The sequence below is a fragment of the Oryza brachyantha genome, chromosome 2, assembly GCF_000231095.2.
Source record: "Oryza brachyantha chromosome 2, ObraRS2, whole genome shotgun sequence".
NCBI classification, from domain to species: Eukaryota; Viridiplantae; Streptophyta; class Magnoliopsida; order Poales; family Poaceae; genus Oryza; species Oryza brachyantha.
The window spans coordinates 15,034,456-15,047,327 of record NC_023164.2 but is presented as its reverse complement, the minus strand read 5'-3'; the positions used below and the strand labels follow the sequence as shown (position 1 = coordinate 15,047,327).

Below are 12,872 nucleotides of genomic sequence, written 5' to 3'. Positions count from 1 at the left end.
ATACTGCTTGAGCTCCACTCTGACCTGAACAAACCAACCACTTATAATGATCGGTAACGACAAGTGCATAAGTGATTGAGAAAAATATAATGATGCTATATTTGGAGTATCTAATATATTGCTACGAAATCAGGCATGGCCATGTTGGAAGAAAAGATTTCGTGGCAATATTATATTTTCTGGACTTTCAATATAGCAGGATAATAGGTACTCCAATTTAGCATCATTATATTTCTCAATCACTTATTTATTTATCGTCGCTAATTATAATTATTTGTCGTTACTAATCATGATATCAATGTATGGGCACATATAAATTTGTACCAACACAGCGTGGCGTCGTTGCTGTCCCTGGGCAGAGTTGTGGTGGCATGCGGAGAACAGGTGGCCGCCGGGGAAGGGCGGCAGATTTTTCTTTTTTTTTCTTTTTCCTTTTATGAATGGATGGCGCAGGACGAGGGCACGATCGATCAGAGCTGAGTTTGCAGCGCAACGCGGCATGCCACGTGGCCCAATCATACGCAGGAGACAGGACCCGAAATTCGTATTTAAGAGATGCCTTAATAGCATGGTAGATGTCACACATATGACCATTAAATTCATTTTGATAATATGACTATGGATATACCAAATTGTGTAATATTTGGCTAGGGGTGGATAGAAAGCTCGTGGCTCGTTAGCTCGTTTGACTCGTGACAAACTCGGCTCGGCTCGTTTCATTTTTCTAACGAGTCGAGCTAGCATTTTAGCGCGTTAGAGATAACGAGCCAGCTCAAGCCTAACGAGTCGATATTCATTGATTTCACCCAGAATGCATGTGTTTAGTACTTCATAGGTTCACCATGTAATCTGTTGGTTTAAACTTTAATATTTAAATACAATTGTATATGATTTGCATGTTTCAAATGAAAATTTGCTTATATAACCTATTGAAAAATTATTTATCTTAACTTTTTATGCATGGCTCATGAGCCTAACGAGCCAGCTCGAGCTTTATAACGAACCGAGCCGAGCTTGGTTTATAGCTTGTTACGATAACGAGCCGAGCCGAGCTGAGCCATCTCGTTATCTTAACGAGCTGGACCGAGCCGAGCCAAGCCGAGCCGAACCGAGCGAGCTCGTTATCCAGCCCTATATCTGATACATAAACTTTCTTTCAATTATTTGATTTTTATTATCAAATGTCACCATCTCTTAGCACATGTATGTTTGATATATGACTTAAATTGAATTAAAATGTAATTAGACCTATTTTAGAAATATTAATTTAAACGAACATTAAGTTAAATAATGTATGAATATAAATATTATAATACCGTAGCGTTAACATTGGTATGTTGCTAGTCTTATTGCATGGTTCTGTAAGGTCATTTATAATGTATAAAGAAATGGTTATATGTCATACCTCATCGTTGCTAAGAGTGATTCATAGGATAGACCAGACGATGAACCTCCCATATACATAATGGCCGGTGATATAGAATAAAATCTATTATATTCTCTCTTCTCTTTTATTTCTTTTTAGTCTTATTCGATCGTATGTAATGACGTATGTTTCACCTTAAAATTTAAGGCACAATATGAAGTTTGTCATGACAAAAGACAACTGCTATGGACCACACCTTAAAAATTGGTTGGGTTCTTTACCCCGGATTTTTATTAGATTTTTATTTGGTTTTTGTGAGCATACTTTCTGAACTACTAATGATACATCTGTTATAAAAAATTTCTATATAAAGTTTATTATCTTATCTTTCTAAAATAGAATTTTAACTTTGTAGTATTTAATACCATCGATTACATCATTAAATAGCTATCGAAAAAAATCAATTTTTTTTCACTTTTCATGTAAATGCTGAAAAAGAACACAAACTATATGGTGATATACATCGTTGATGCCAAGATTAATCTAAATCTACAATACAATAGTACAATATATTTTTTCACTACTCCATTATTATAATGGTGAAAGGAAACATTGTATTACAGCATAATAGAGTACTCCTACATGGCAAGAATATACTCTATGAGGCAAGAGCATCTCCAGTTTGCTAGATTTGGTTAGTACTCAATTATTTATTGTGAAGAGGGTCACGACGTGATGATCGGTGACGACAGATTGCTCACAGGCTACTAGAGCGAGGATGCGAATTGGCGAAATTTGGCAAGTGGTTCCAATTTGCTAGATTTCGTTAGCTTGTGAAAAATTTGGCAACTGGGATAACAAGTCCGTTGAAAACTAGTACTTTTTCTCAAGTTCGCTAAAATTTAGTTACGAGAGTTATTAGGCTGGTGAACATGTTCTAATAAAAACCTAACATGACAAGAAGCAACGTCTAGCTAGATAAGTTAAGAGACTAATCCCCAACTAAAACGTACCCCTCCAAAGTTTGCTCTTTTGAAATGTTATCACTTGCAATTTACCCTTCAAATAATATCGATATTTTATACTCCCTTCATATTTTTTATATGACACTATCAACTTTTCAGAAAATCTACACTACTGTAGGGATCGTTAAAACGACCCATGCGTCGTAACTCTCTTTCTCTCCCCCCTTCTCTATATTTTCTTTCTCGCAGGCTAACTATGTCATCGTCGCTGCCGTGTCGACTGCACGCCACCACCAGCCACTTCACACCCCCATGAGCCCGACCGTCCTCTCGTCCCGGGCCGCTACGCAATGCCGCTATTGCCACCGTCCTCCTCTGTGCCCATCGTCACGATTGTCGGCCTCAAGCCCTGCGTCACTGACGCGCCATCGCATCGCCGTGGTTTCTTGCTGTTCTCCCCCTTCTTACCAGCAACTCGACCAATAAACCATATGATACTGTCTGGTACCACCTGTTATCATGTGGTACCTGTATTCTTTGAGCTATCCTTTGTCACGCGACGCTATGATATCAAATGATACAAACTGGTATAATTTGATATGAACTACGCGTGGCGACGTGAGGCATTCCGGAGCGCAGAGGCGGGAGGGGCGCGACACGCGGCGGCCAGAGCACGGCGTGGCGTGGCACACCGCGACGACGCATGGAGGCGGGCGGAGGCAGATGTGCAGACGAACACGAACGCAATTTTTTTGTTCGTTTTATTTATGTACTCCGTTCGAACGGAATGTCGAACGCTAGCAGTCTCTTGACTTTTAGATCCACATTTGACAACTCACTTATTAAAATTATGTAATTATTAATTATGTTATTATGATATGATTTATTATTATAGTAACTTTAAATATGTTTTATAATTTTATATATTTGATATGAATTTTGAATAAAATTAATAGTTAAATATTGATTTAAAAGTTAACGATATCGTATAAAAAACATGGAAAGAACATCAGATTAGTAGTAACAATAAAAAAATAAATAGAAAGAGCAGTCAAGTTAGTGTGTATCGCACTACCCGCGTGGTTCCTCCACGCTCCAGATCTCCATCCCTCCGGATCTCCCCGCCGCGCCGCCGCCGCCTCCCGTCGCCGTTCTCCGCCTCCCTGGACGACGCCGCCGCGCATTCTCCTCGTAGACCGCTCGCCTCCCCTCCCCTCCCCTCCACCGCCACCCGTCCCCGATCTCCTGCGCCGTCGCGCCCAAGTCAAATCCCCGCGTCCCCTCGCCCCCCCCCCAACTCCTGCGTCGTCGCGAGTTCGTCTCCCCGCCGGCGAGCAGCGGCTGCTTCCGCCCCTCCGGTGAGCCACCCGTGCCCGCGCGCATCCTCTCCCCTTCCTCCTCTCTCTCTCGTTCGACCCGCACGCACCTCTTCTCGAATTTGCACTAAACCTTCATCTTCTCTTCTAGAGTGTAGATCTGGAAGCTACTTTGGGGGGGTTTGAACTGAACCCCCATGCCCCACGCTGGGTCCGCCCCTTGGGTATAAACCATCCAAAATTCAGCGGCCGGGATCCGGGAGCGACCTGCCCCAGAGCGGGGAGATCGCTCCTTTTCCGGTGACGAGGAGGGCGAACTCCTATTCAGCCATGATGGAGGCGGACATGGAGAACGGGAGGTTGTATCCGGAGAGGCCCAGGACTTTCTCTACCGTCCGGAGTAAATCGTCCTTGCCACCGGTATGGATTTCTCCATCTTATAGTAGATTTAACCTCTCCTGAGTGAGTTACTAGGAAGAGTATGGATTTTAGGCGCATTGCGAATTTTCCATCCTTCCTCTGTTGCGTGCACCTTTGTAGTCTTCGCTCTTTAGGGCTTTTCACTGTTGAAGAACATATAATCTCTAGTAACCAAAGTTTAGTTATCTCTGCATAGTTTTAGACGTTTGAAAAAAAAAATCCGAACCACAAGCACTTCAGTCCAAACAGGTTTATACGTTTGACTCTAGACATTTCAATCTAGATGTGCATAGTATATGACAATATTTTCTCAAGTTGCAAACATCAACATATAAATGTTTTCGTTTACTCATCTATCAGAAGAGTTTATTTAGCACGGTATCAAAAACAGTTACGCTATTCTTTTGCATCTCCTTCATTCTCTATTTGGTTACTGCAGATCTTCCGTGTGTTGATGAGGATAAATCCCCGTGCTTTCATTGTTCTCCTTCTCTTGGTCTTCAGTGGTGTGCTCTACGTAGGAGCCAGTACATCACCAATTGTGCTCTTTGTGTTCTGCGTATGTACTCTAAGTTTATTCTTCTCTCTCTACCTCACAAAGTGGGTTCTTGCCAAAGATGAAGGGCCTCCAGAAATGTCCGAGGTATTAAAATTTCATCTGTTCAGTTCTTTGGTGACATACCGATGCTTCATGTTTCTATATGCTCACTGCGATATACTGTTTTTATTTGTTTTTGTAAGTTATTATTTCATTGTATGCAAATGCTATATACAGTTGTTGACTTCTTGTTGTGCACCTTTTACTTTATGCAATTAACACTTCCACGTAGGAGACAAGAAATGCTTACTTTTTTATCCTGTAGTTCTTCATTTCTGACTTAAATGTTTAGTGATATTTTGATGTTTCACAAGGATGCTAGATTGTGGACATGTTTTTTTTTTCTTTTTTTGCTAAAGATCCGTCATAAGGCCATCCTGTCTGTGTTGGTGAGGTACGGGTTGCAGAATGGTATTTAGCTAGCTGTTGGACTATGTTTGGATGTTGCTTCACAATGCACATGGGAACCTGTGCAACATCATTGTATGGAATCATATCAGACAGATCACAATTAACTGTAGCATGGACCCATTCACTAGTTTCTGGAGATTATTATAGAAGAGTTAATGCAGCAATCAACTAAGCAAAACCAGCTTTTTACCATGTAGAATAAGGAAATCTGGGCGCATGCATTTGGCATATAGTTATTAGGCATCAATATGGTCCCTCACAGCTTTCCTATAGAGAAGTTGCACATTGGTTCTATGTTGAAGCAATTTTTATTCATACACAAGAGCAGAAGAGCTGATCCAGTACAAAAAAGTACTGCAAAAATCAGGGCATCAATTGACTAGTCAAATTCATGGTATAAATGAGTTTGTATCTAACATGTTCCTAGTTTTGTTGTGTACTGGTTTTATGATTTGAGTTTGTTAGCATGCATGATTGCATCATGCAACACAGGTACAATGCTACACTATTCATTGCTCACCTGCTGTTGTTGTTAGCTAGTGAATTACAGTTATGTAAATAATCTCATTTGAACCAGTGGACTGAATCTGGATTGTCATGTCAATATATATTAGCTTGCATCCATCTTGCCCCTTTCAAGGCTTCAGTTTCTGATATATTATTCATTACTTCATACTGTTCTTGAGAGTTGTATCAGATTTATGCCGTATTTTTTATTGTGTGCCTTCTTGTTTTTCAGATATCAGATGCCATAAGAGATGGTGCTGAAGGATTTTTTAGGACACAATATGGTACTATTTCTAAAATGGCATGTATCCTGGCACTTGTCATTCTTGGCATCTATCTCTTTCGAACCACTACCCCACAGCAGGAGGCATCTGGTGTTGGAAGGTGATTTACCATTCTTATTCTGAAATCTTATTTGTGCCCATTCTTTGTCATCTCATGAATATCATGTTTACATAGGACAACATCGGCATATATTACGGTTGCCTCATTTCTCCTTGGAGCTTTATGTTCTGGAATAGCTGGTTTTGTTGGGATGTGGGTCTCCGTACGTGCTAATGTTAGAGTTTCAAGTGCTGCCCGGCGGTCTGCGAGAGAAGCACTGCAGGTTTTGTTTTGTATTGTTAATGTATTACATTTCATGTGTTTGTCCCTCCACAATAGAATTTCAAATCATGACTAATTTCTCTAAACAGATTGCTGTCCGTGCTGGTGGTTTCTCAGCCATTGTGGTTGTTGGCATGGCTGTATTTGGTGTGGCAATACTGTATGCAACATTCTATGTTTGGCTTGAAGTAGATTCGCCAGGTTCAATGAAAGTTACGGATTGTAAGTTTCTCTTAAACCTGTCTTTTTCAAAACATATCCTGCTTAAGAGAAGTACTTCTCCTTCTCCATTCACTTATATTAGACTAGGCATACTTGATTTGGGCTGAAAATACCAAGGAACAATTCAAATACAAGGATGTTAATGCACAAAATGCTGGGCTAAACCTCTGATATTATTTGCAATATGCATACTTTCCAAGTACCCATGAGTGCAGTAGCCATCTGATACCAATTGCGTTGGAAGTTGGAGAGTTTATTTGCCATTCAATTAAAGATTTAGTAGCCGCAACAAGGGGAATCAAAGAAAGAAAAATATAGTTACTTTAAAAGAGGTGCACAACCCATATAGTTATAAACAGTGATGAGAAAATAATGGCGTTTTCTTTCTTTCTTTCATATCTGGTCTGTTACAGCTACCTTCTGAAAGAGCTATTTCAGTGCGTTAAATTTCATCCTTGGTCCTGGAGAAGCTATCCGTGTCAGATATTTTTTTTGTCAACCTTTTTATTTTTAAAATTTTAAAACTAAACTCCACCAAACTCTATTGTCAAATAATCTGAAACTTTTACCCCCCCCGGCCATGCCATGCCATTCAGACTGGCGCGGCAAGGGTTCTGTGACACCAGTTAGATTAGAGTGAGTGTTGTTTGACCACGTTAGGCAGGGTGGTGTGGCCAAAAGTTTCACATCTTAAAAGATAAAAAGGTTCAAAATTCTCCATGTCACTTACAGGTTGGGCTGGGTCCAAATGAAGCTCATTACTATTTTGAAATCTAACTACAGTTTCGAAAATGTCATATAAGAAGTAGGAATAATTATTTATGTTGAAGGACCTTAGTGAGACTAACAGAAAATGGAGGAAACAAAACAGCTTATGCAAAAAGCTAAGGACCTGTTTCTCTCTTAAGAATCTTAAAAAAGGTATAGGCGTGGTTGGTAGTCCGTAGTCGATAACAGTGAAACTTGGGAGCCCTGGAGCCTAGCTGAAATTGTGCCTTTTCAGGTTGATAACACTAACTAATCAACCAGTGATGTGCTTGTGGTTGTGGATTTGCAATCAGTTCTTTTACTCAAATGGAACATTTCTTCTGTTAATTTCACTTTCCTTTTTCCAGTGCCTCTTCTCCTTGTGGGATATGGTTTTGGTGCATCTTTTGTTGCCCTTTTTGCTCAATTGGGTGGTGGAATATACACCAAAGCTGCTGATGTTGGGGCTGATCTTGTCGGAAAGGTTGAGCAAGGAATACCAGAAGATGATCCTCGTAATCCTGCTGTCATTGCTGACTTGGTATTGATAATCCTTTTGAAGACTGCTGTATTTTTTATTATCTTATATGATTAGCATATGATATTTTGCTGATTGGATATGCCTAGACATAAGTTTGATTCCCCAAAGTTCTGTCAAGGATAATGTTTCTTTGTAATTCAATTTGTTCTGTAACTAAAAGAAACTTCCACAGTTGATGCCATGATGGACTAGCATTGTTTCCCAAGGCTGGATAGAATTCTTCGTACAATATATAATGATTTATCTTAATGTAGAAGTAATAATTATCTGGTTATAGTTAGCCTATATTTTATCTCTTACTGATATATGCTTTCCTCTTCAGTAAAAATATCTAAGCTGGTGGTAATGGTAGACATCTTTATCCATCCTACTATACCTCTACTCACAACTTAGAGATGCATCTAGAAAAAAAATCACTCATATAATTATTATCATATTGTGCCATGTAACATGAGTACACCAGTAGTATACTAAAATAGAGCTACTCAGGTTGGTGACAATGTTGGAGATTGTGCCGCACGAGGAGCTGACCTTTTTGAGAGCATAGCAGCTGAAATTATCAGTGCAATGATACTCGGGGGAACAATGGCCCAGCGCTGCAAAATTGAAGGCAAGTCTGTTTTGCTGGTCATGTGACATCACTGATAAGAATGTCAAATTGTCCAGTGGCATTTCTTTTGAGTTCCTCCTATCCTAAGAACACGGAAGTTTCAGCTGTCAAGTGGTATTGTTAATATGAGTATGTAGAATACTTTAGCTATGTAACAAAATGGTATTTGAATGAACCTTTATGCATGGGCAGTGCTTAGTTTTGAATAAAATTGAGAATTACCTTTGCTTCTGCCATAACATTTCTTCTGCAGTATTACTAGTTTATAATCAATATTCTTTACTAATGCAGATCCCTCGGGCTTTATATTGTTTCCTCTTGTTGTCCATTCATTTGATCTGGTGATATCATCAGTTGGAATACTCTCAATTCGGGGAACACGTGACTCTGGATTAATATCCCCTATTGAAGATCCGATGGCAATTATGCAGAAAGGATATTCTATCACTATACTGCTTGCTGTGCTTACCTTTGGAGTGGTAAATCTAGTTATTTTTGTCATTAGTTTCCTGTTTGTTCCTATTGAGTTACTGTGAAGTAAAAGTTCTAGTGAGAATACTTTGTTTCCATGGACTGGACATAGATGTTCTTTATGGTCAGAATATGCAAAATGGGTCTAGCATGGGTTGCATAATTTCTTTCATGAACTACTATTGTCGGCATGTCTTTAAATATCATTTTTGAATGAACTATGAAAGATTGAATTATTTTTCTAGTGCTATATTCAGTTACATCAAAAGTAAAAACTGATGGTACATGGTTAAATTTCAGGGGAGAAAACAGGAACATTATAGAAAGTTTGGAAGAACAAACATCTAGCTCAGGAATTTTGCAATTAAATCATAGGACCATAACCATTGCATGCATTGCAGGAGTGTCTTGTCCTTCCTGTTCTGTAGTAAACATCAAATTCTTTTTCTCTGAAGTTTGTTATTATTTACCCATGTAATTTTCAGTCTACTCGTTGGCTCCTGTACACTGAACAAGCACCTTCTGCATGGCTCAATTTTGCCTTGTGTGGCTTGGTGGGCATCATCACAGCATATGCTTTTGTTTGGATTTCCAAGTATTACACAGATTACAAGCATGAGCCTGTCCGCCTTTTGGCTCTTTCAAGTTCCACAGGGCATGGAACTAATATTATTGCTGGAGTAAGCTTGGGATTGGAATCAACAGCGTTACCAGTTCTGGTGATAAGTGTAGCCATCATATCAGCATTTTGGCTGGGGCATACATCTGGATTAGTAGATGAGTCTGGGAACCCAACTGGTGGTCTTTTTGGGACAGCTGTAGCTACAATGGGGATGCTCAGCACAGCAGCATATGTTCTCACCATGGACATGTTTGGTCCAATAGCTGACAATGCTGGTGGTATTGTGGAGATGAGTCAGCAGGTAATACACTCAATATCTTTTCCCATGTATATACAGCTTCATCTTTGAATTTTAAAACGTAAATTTAGAGTTGATTTTGGGGTTTTTTTCATCGTAATTTATTTTCCAACCTTAGCTTTTAGATCGCTAAGAACATATATAAAAGTTTTACTCACAAATTATTTTTTAGTCGTTAATAAGCAGTTTCCCTTATGCTTATAAAAAGCAAAACAATGATGCTAATAATTCAAAGTTTCAAACCATTATTGCTGTAGGTCCTTGTATGCTGTCTTTGTTAATATGCTTTAGTCATTTTCCCTGTACATTTTCAAATCACTCAACTGTTTTGCCATAACAAGCTATAAGATAGAATTGAACATATAATTTTGGCTTGTATTTACATGTGATATTTCACTTTCTGTGTTTTCCCAACCATCTAATTGAGTAAATTATGCAGCCTGAAAGTGTTAGAGAAATCACAGACATTCTAGATGCTGTGGGCAATACAACAAAAGCTACTACAAAGGGATTTGCTATAGGGTCAGCAGCACTGGCCTCCTTTCTCCTTTTCAGCGCATATATGGATGAAGTAGCTGCATTCGCACAATTGCCATTCAAAGAGGTGTGTATTACCTAGACACACAAAATACTTACTATCTGTGCTTAAGCCAGGGCTGAAGTGATGGCTCGAGCCGAACCAGCTTGTCGTTGTAACGAGCTCAGCGAGCCCAACCAACCTGGCTCGATATCCACCCGCATCTGTGCTTATAACATATACAACGGTCTTGTGTAATGGATTGCAGGTTGACATAGCAATCCCAGAGGTTTTTGTTGGTGGCTTACTTGGCGCGATGCTTATATTCCTGTTTAGTGCATGGGCTTGTTCTGCTGTTGGCAAAACTGCACAGGAAGTTGTTAACGAGGTCAGGAGACAGTTTATTGAGAGGCCTGGCATTATGGTGAGTACATGCATATAATTAAGTTTGTCAATTTCTTATGCCAGTAAAAGTTAATGCTAACTTCTAAGATAATATATATGCAGGATTACAATGAGAAGCCCGATTATGGTCGATGTGTTGCAATTGTGGCATCTGCTTCCTTGAGAGAGATGATAAGGCCAGGGGCTTTAGCCATTATATCACCCATGGCCGTTGGTAAGTTCTATAGATACGGGGATTATCACATTTTTATTCAGAGTGTTATGTACCGTTTATAAAAATGAAAAAAAATCATGGTTTGCAGGTATTATCTTCCGTATGTTGGGCCACGCTACTGGCCAGCCTCTTCTTGGAGCCAAAGTGGTAGCCGCTATGCTTATGTTTGCCACTGTTGCCGGTATTCTCATGGCACTCTTCTTGAACACTGCCGGTGGTGCCTGGGATAATGCTAAGAAGTACATTGAGACTGGCGCTCTTGGTGGCAAAGGCAGCGAGTCTCACAAGGCTGCAGTTACTGGTGATACGTAAGTGTTTATCCTATATGCTCCGCTTTTCAAATTCTATTTTCGGGGCTGTTTCTAGGTCTAAGTTTCCACATTTTGACAAAATATAACAAGTACTTATATTCTCTACTCCCTCAGATTCCAAATTAGTTATTTTAGACTCGTGCACAAGAATTAGAAAGTAGCTCAAGAAGAGTCATTTATTTGTGAGAGGCATAGGCATTTATTTAGCAAGGGCAAGCAAGGAAAGATGGTAAGTGCCTAAAAGTTTCACTTGCATTTAAGAAAAATTGAGAAGGCTAAAATACTAAAACAACTTACACTTGGAACCAAAGGGAGCACTCCGGAATTCTTGTCATCAGGGCTTGATTCTGACTAATCCCTCCTGAAGTATTGGATACACTTATAAGAGTTTGTTATGCTGCAGGGTTGGAGATCCATTTAAAGACACGGCGGGGCCTTCGATTCATGTTCTTATCAAGATGCTCGCTACAATCACATTAGTCATGGCTCCAATATTCTTGTGATTAACCATTGTGTATCGAGCTTGTTACTAATCCTGCGGCGAAAATATTCGAGGGTCCTGTAGATGAGCTATTTACGTGAGTGGGACGTATTGATTCGCTAGCTTTGTGTAGTTTGCCCCAATTGAAGAGAGAATCACTACTGCCCATTTTGATAGTGTCCATATTATACTATCACTCTTTTGGACGAATGATACTAATGTTGGTAATATACTGGGACAGGGATTAGGAGGGCTTTTAAAATGCCCAGACTGTCCACACAAATCTCCAAATTGCTTCCCCTTTGCATTTACATTTGCTTCCACCCAAATGGTAATCTCTTATGATAGCATGATCTAAGCTGGTTACAACATTATCAAAGGTTGGATATTATTGGATTTGTTTTTCATGAAAGGGTTATTACGTGTTCTGTACTACTGGGGTGATTGGAAAAAGACAAACAATATATTTATAAATAAAAAATAATTTATAAATAAAGCTTTTATATGTATATTTTTAATAATCTAAAAGTCAAGGTGGGAAAATAAACTTTTAAACCCTAAAATATACTCTACATGTAAGGCTAAAAATGTAAATTGACTTAGGCCTGTTCGTTTGGAGGGGGATAAGTTAACTTACCCCGGCACGCGAAAAAGATTAATATATCATTAATTAATTATTAAAAATATAAAATAGATTAATATGATTTTTTAAAATAACTTTCTTATAAAATTTTTTACAAAAAATACACCGTTTAGCAGTTCGAGAAGCGTGTGCGTGGAAAACAAAGGTGTTAAGTTATCTAAGAGGGACGGACGAACGCGGCCTTATAAGCATAATGTTTTCATATAAGGTTTCATGTTGTATCAATTGCCATACGTCTGATTGGGGTCGGTGCCCGTACGTGAGTTTTCGAAAGACGTTTGTTCTCGATGGTTTCATGTACAATTTGTATGGTCAGTTGGTCACATTCCCATACAGTTTAACATGTCTAATGCCAGTAAATAATTATGCCAAACTTTAATTAAACAATACACGAGAATGGCCATAGACTTAATTTGGTGGCCACGTTCATATCATCAGGCACAGGTACGTATGCGCATCTGCATGTGGTCAGCTAAAACAAATCAGAAGAATAAATGGAGCTCATGATCTTTGATCAGCTGCAACATGAAAAATAATATTTTGTCCATATTTTTAGAGTATAAAAAGGATTCTACCTATATACATGGAGAGTCATTATTTA

General features: G+C 39.1%; 1 protein-coding gene across 1 annotated transcript; it reads left to right on the top strand.

The window, feature by feature from the left end:
* Positions 1–3,381: 3,381 nt before the first annotated feature.
* On the top strand, positions 3,382–11,890 carry LOC102709145 (pyrophosphate-energized membrane proton pump 3). The gene is made up of 15 exons (XM_040520517.1): positions 3,382–3,689; positions 3,799–4,067; positions 4,507–4,710; positions 5,816–5,967; positions 6,043–6,190; positions 6,279–6,411; positions 7,527–7,699; positions 8,189–8,309; positions 8,601–8,788; positions 9,266–9,703; positions 10,140–10,304; positions 10,486–10,641; positions 10,725–10,836; positions 10,925–11,144; positions 11,551–11,890. The coding sequence occupies exons 2-15, from the start codon at positions 3,978–3,980 to the stop codon at positions 11,648–11,650; spliced, it is 2,400 nt and encodes a 799-aa protein (XP_040376451.1). The 5' UTR covers positions 3,382–3,689; positions 3,799–3,977; the 3' UTR covers positions 11,651–11,890.
* The last annotated feature ends 982 nt before the right edge of the window (positions 11,891–12,872 follow it).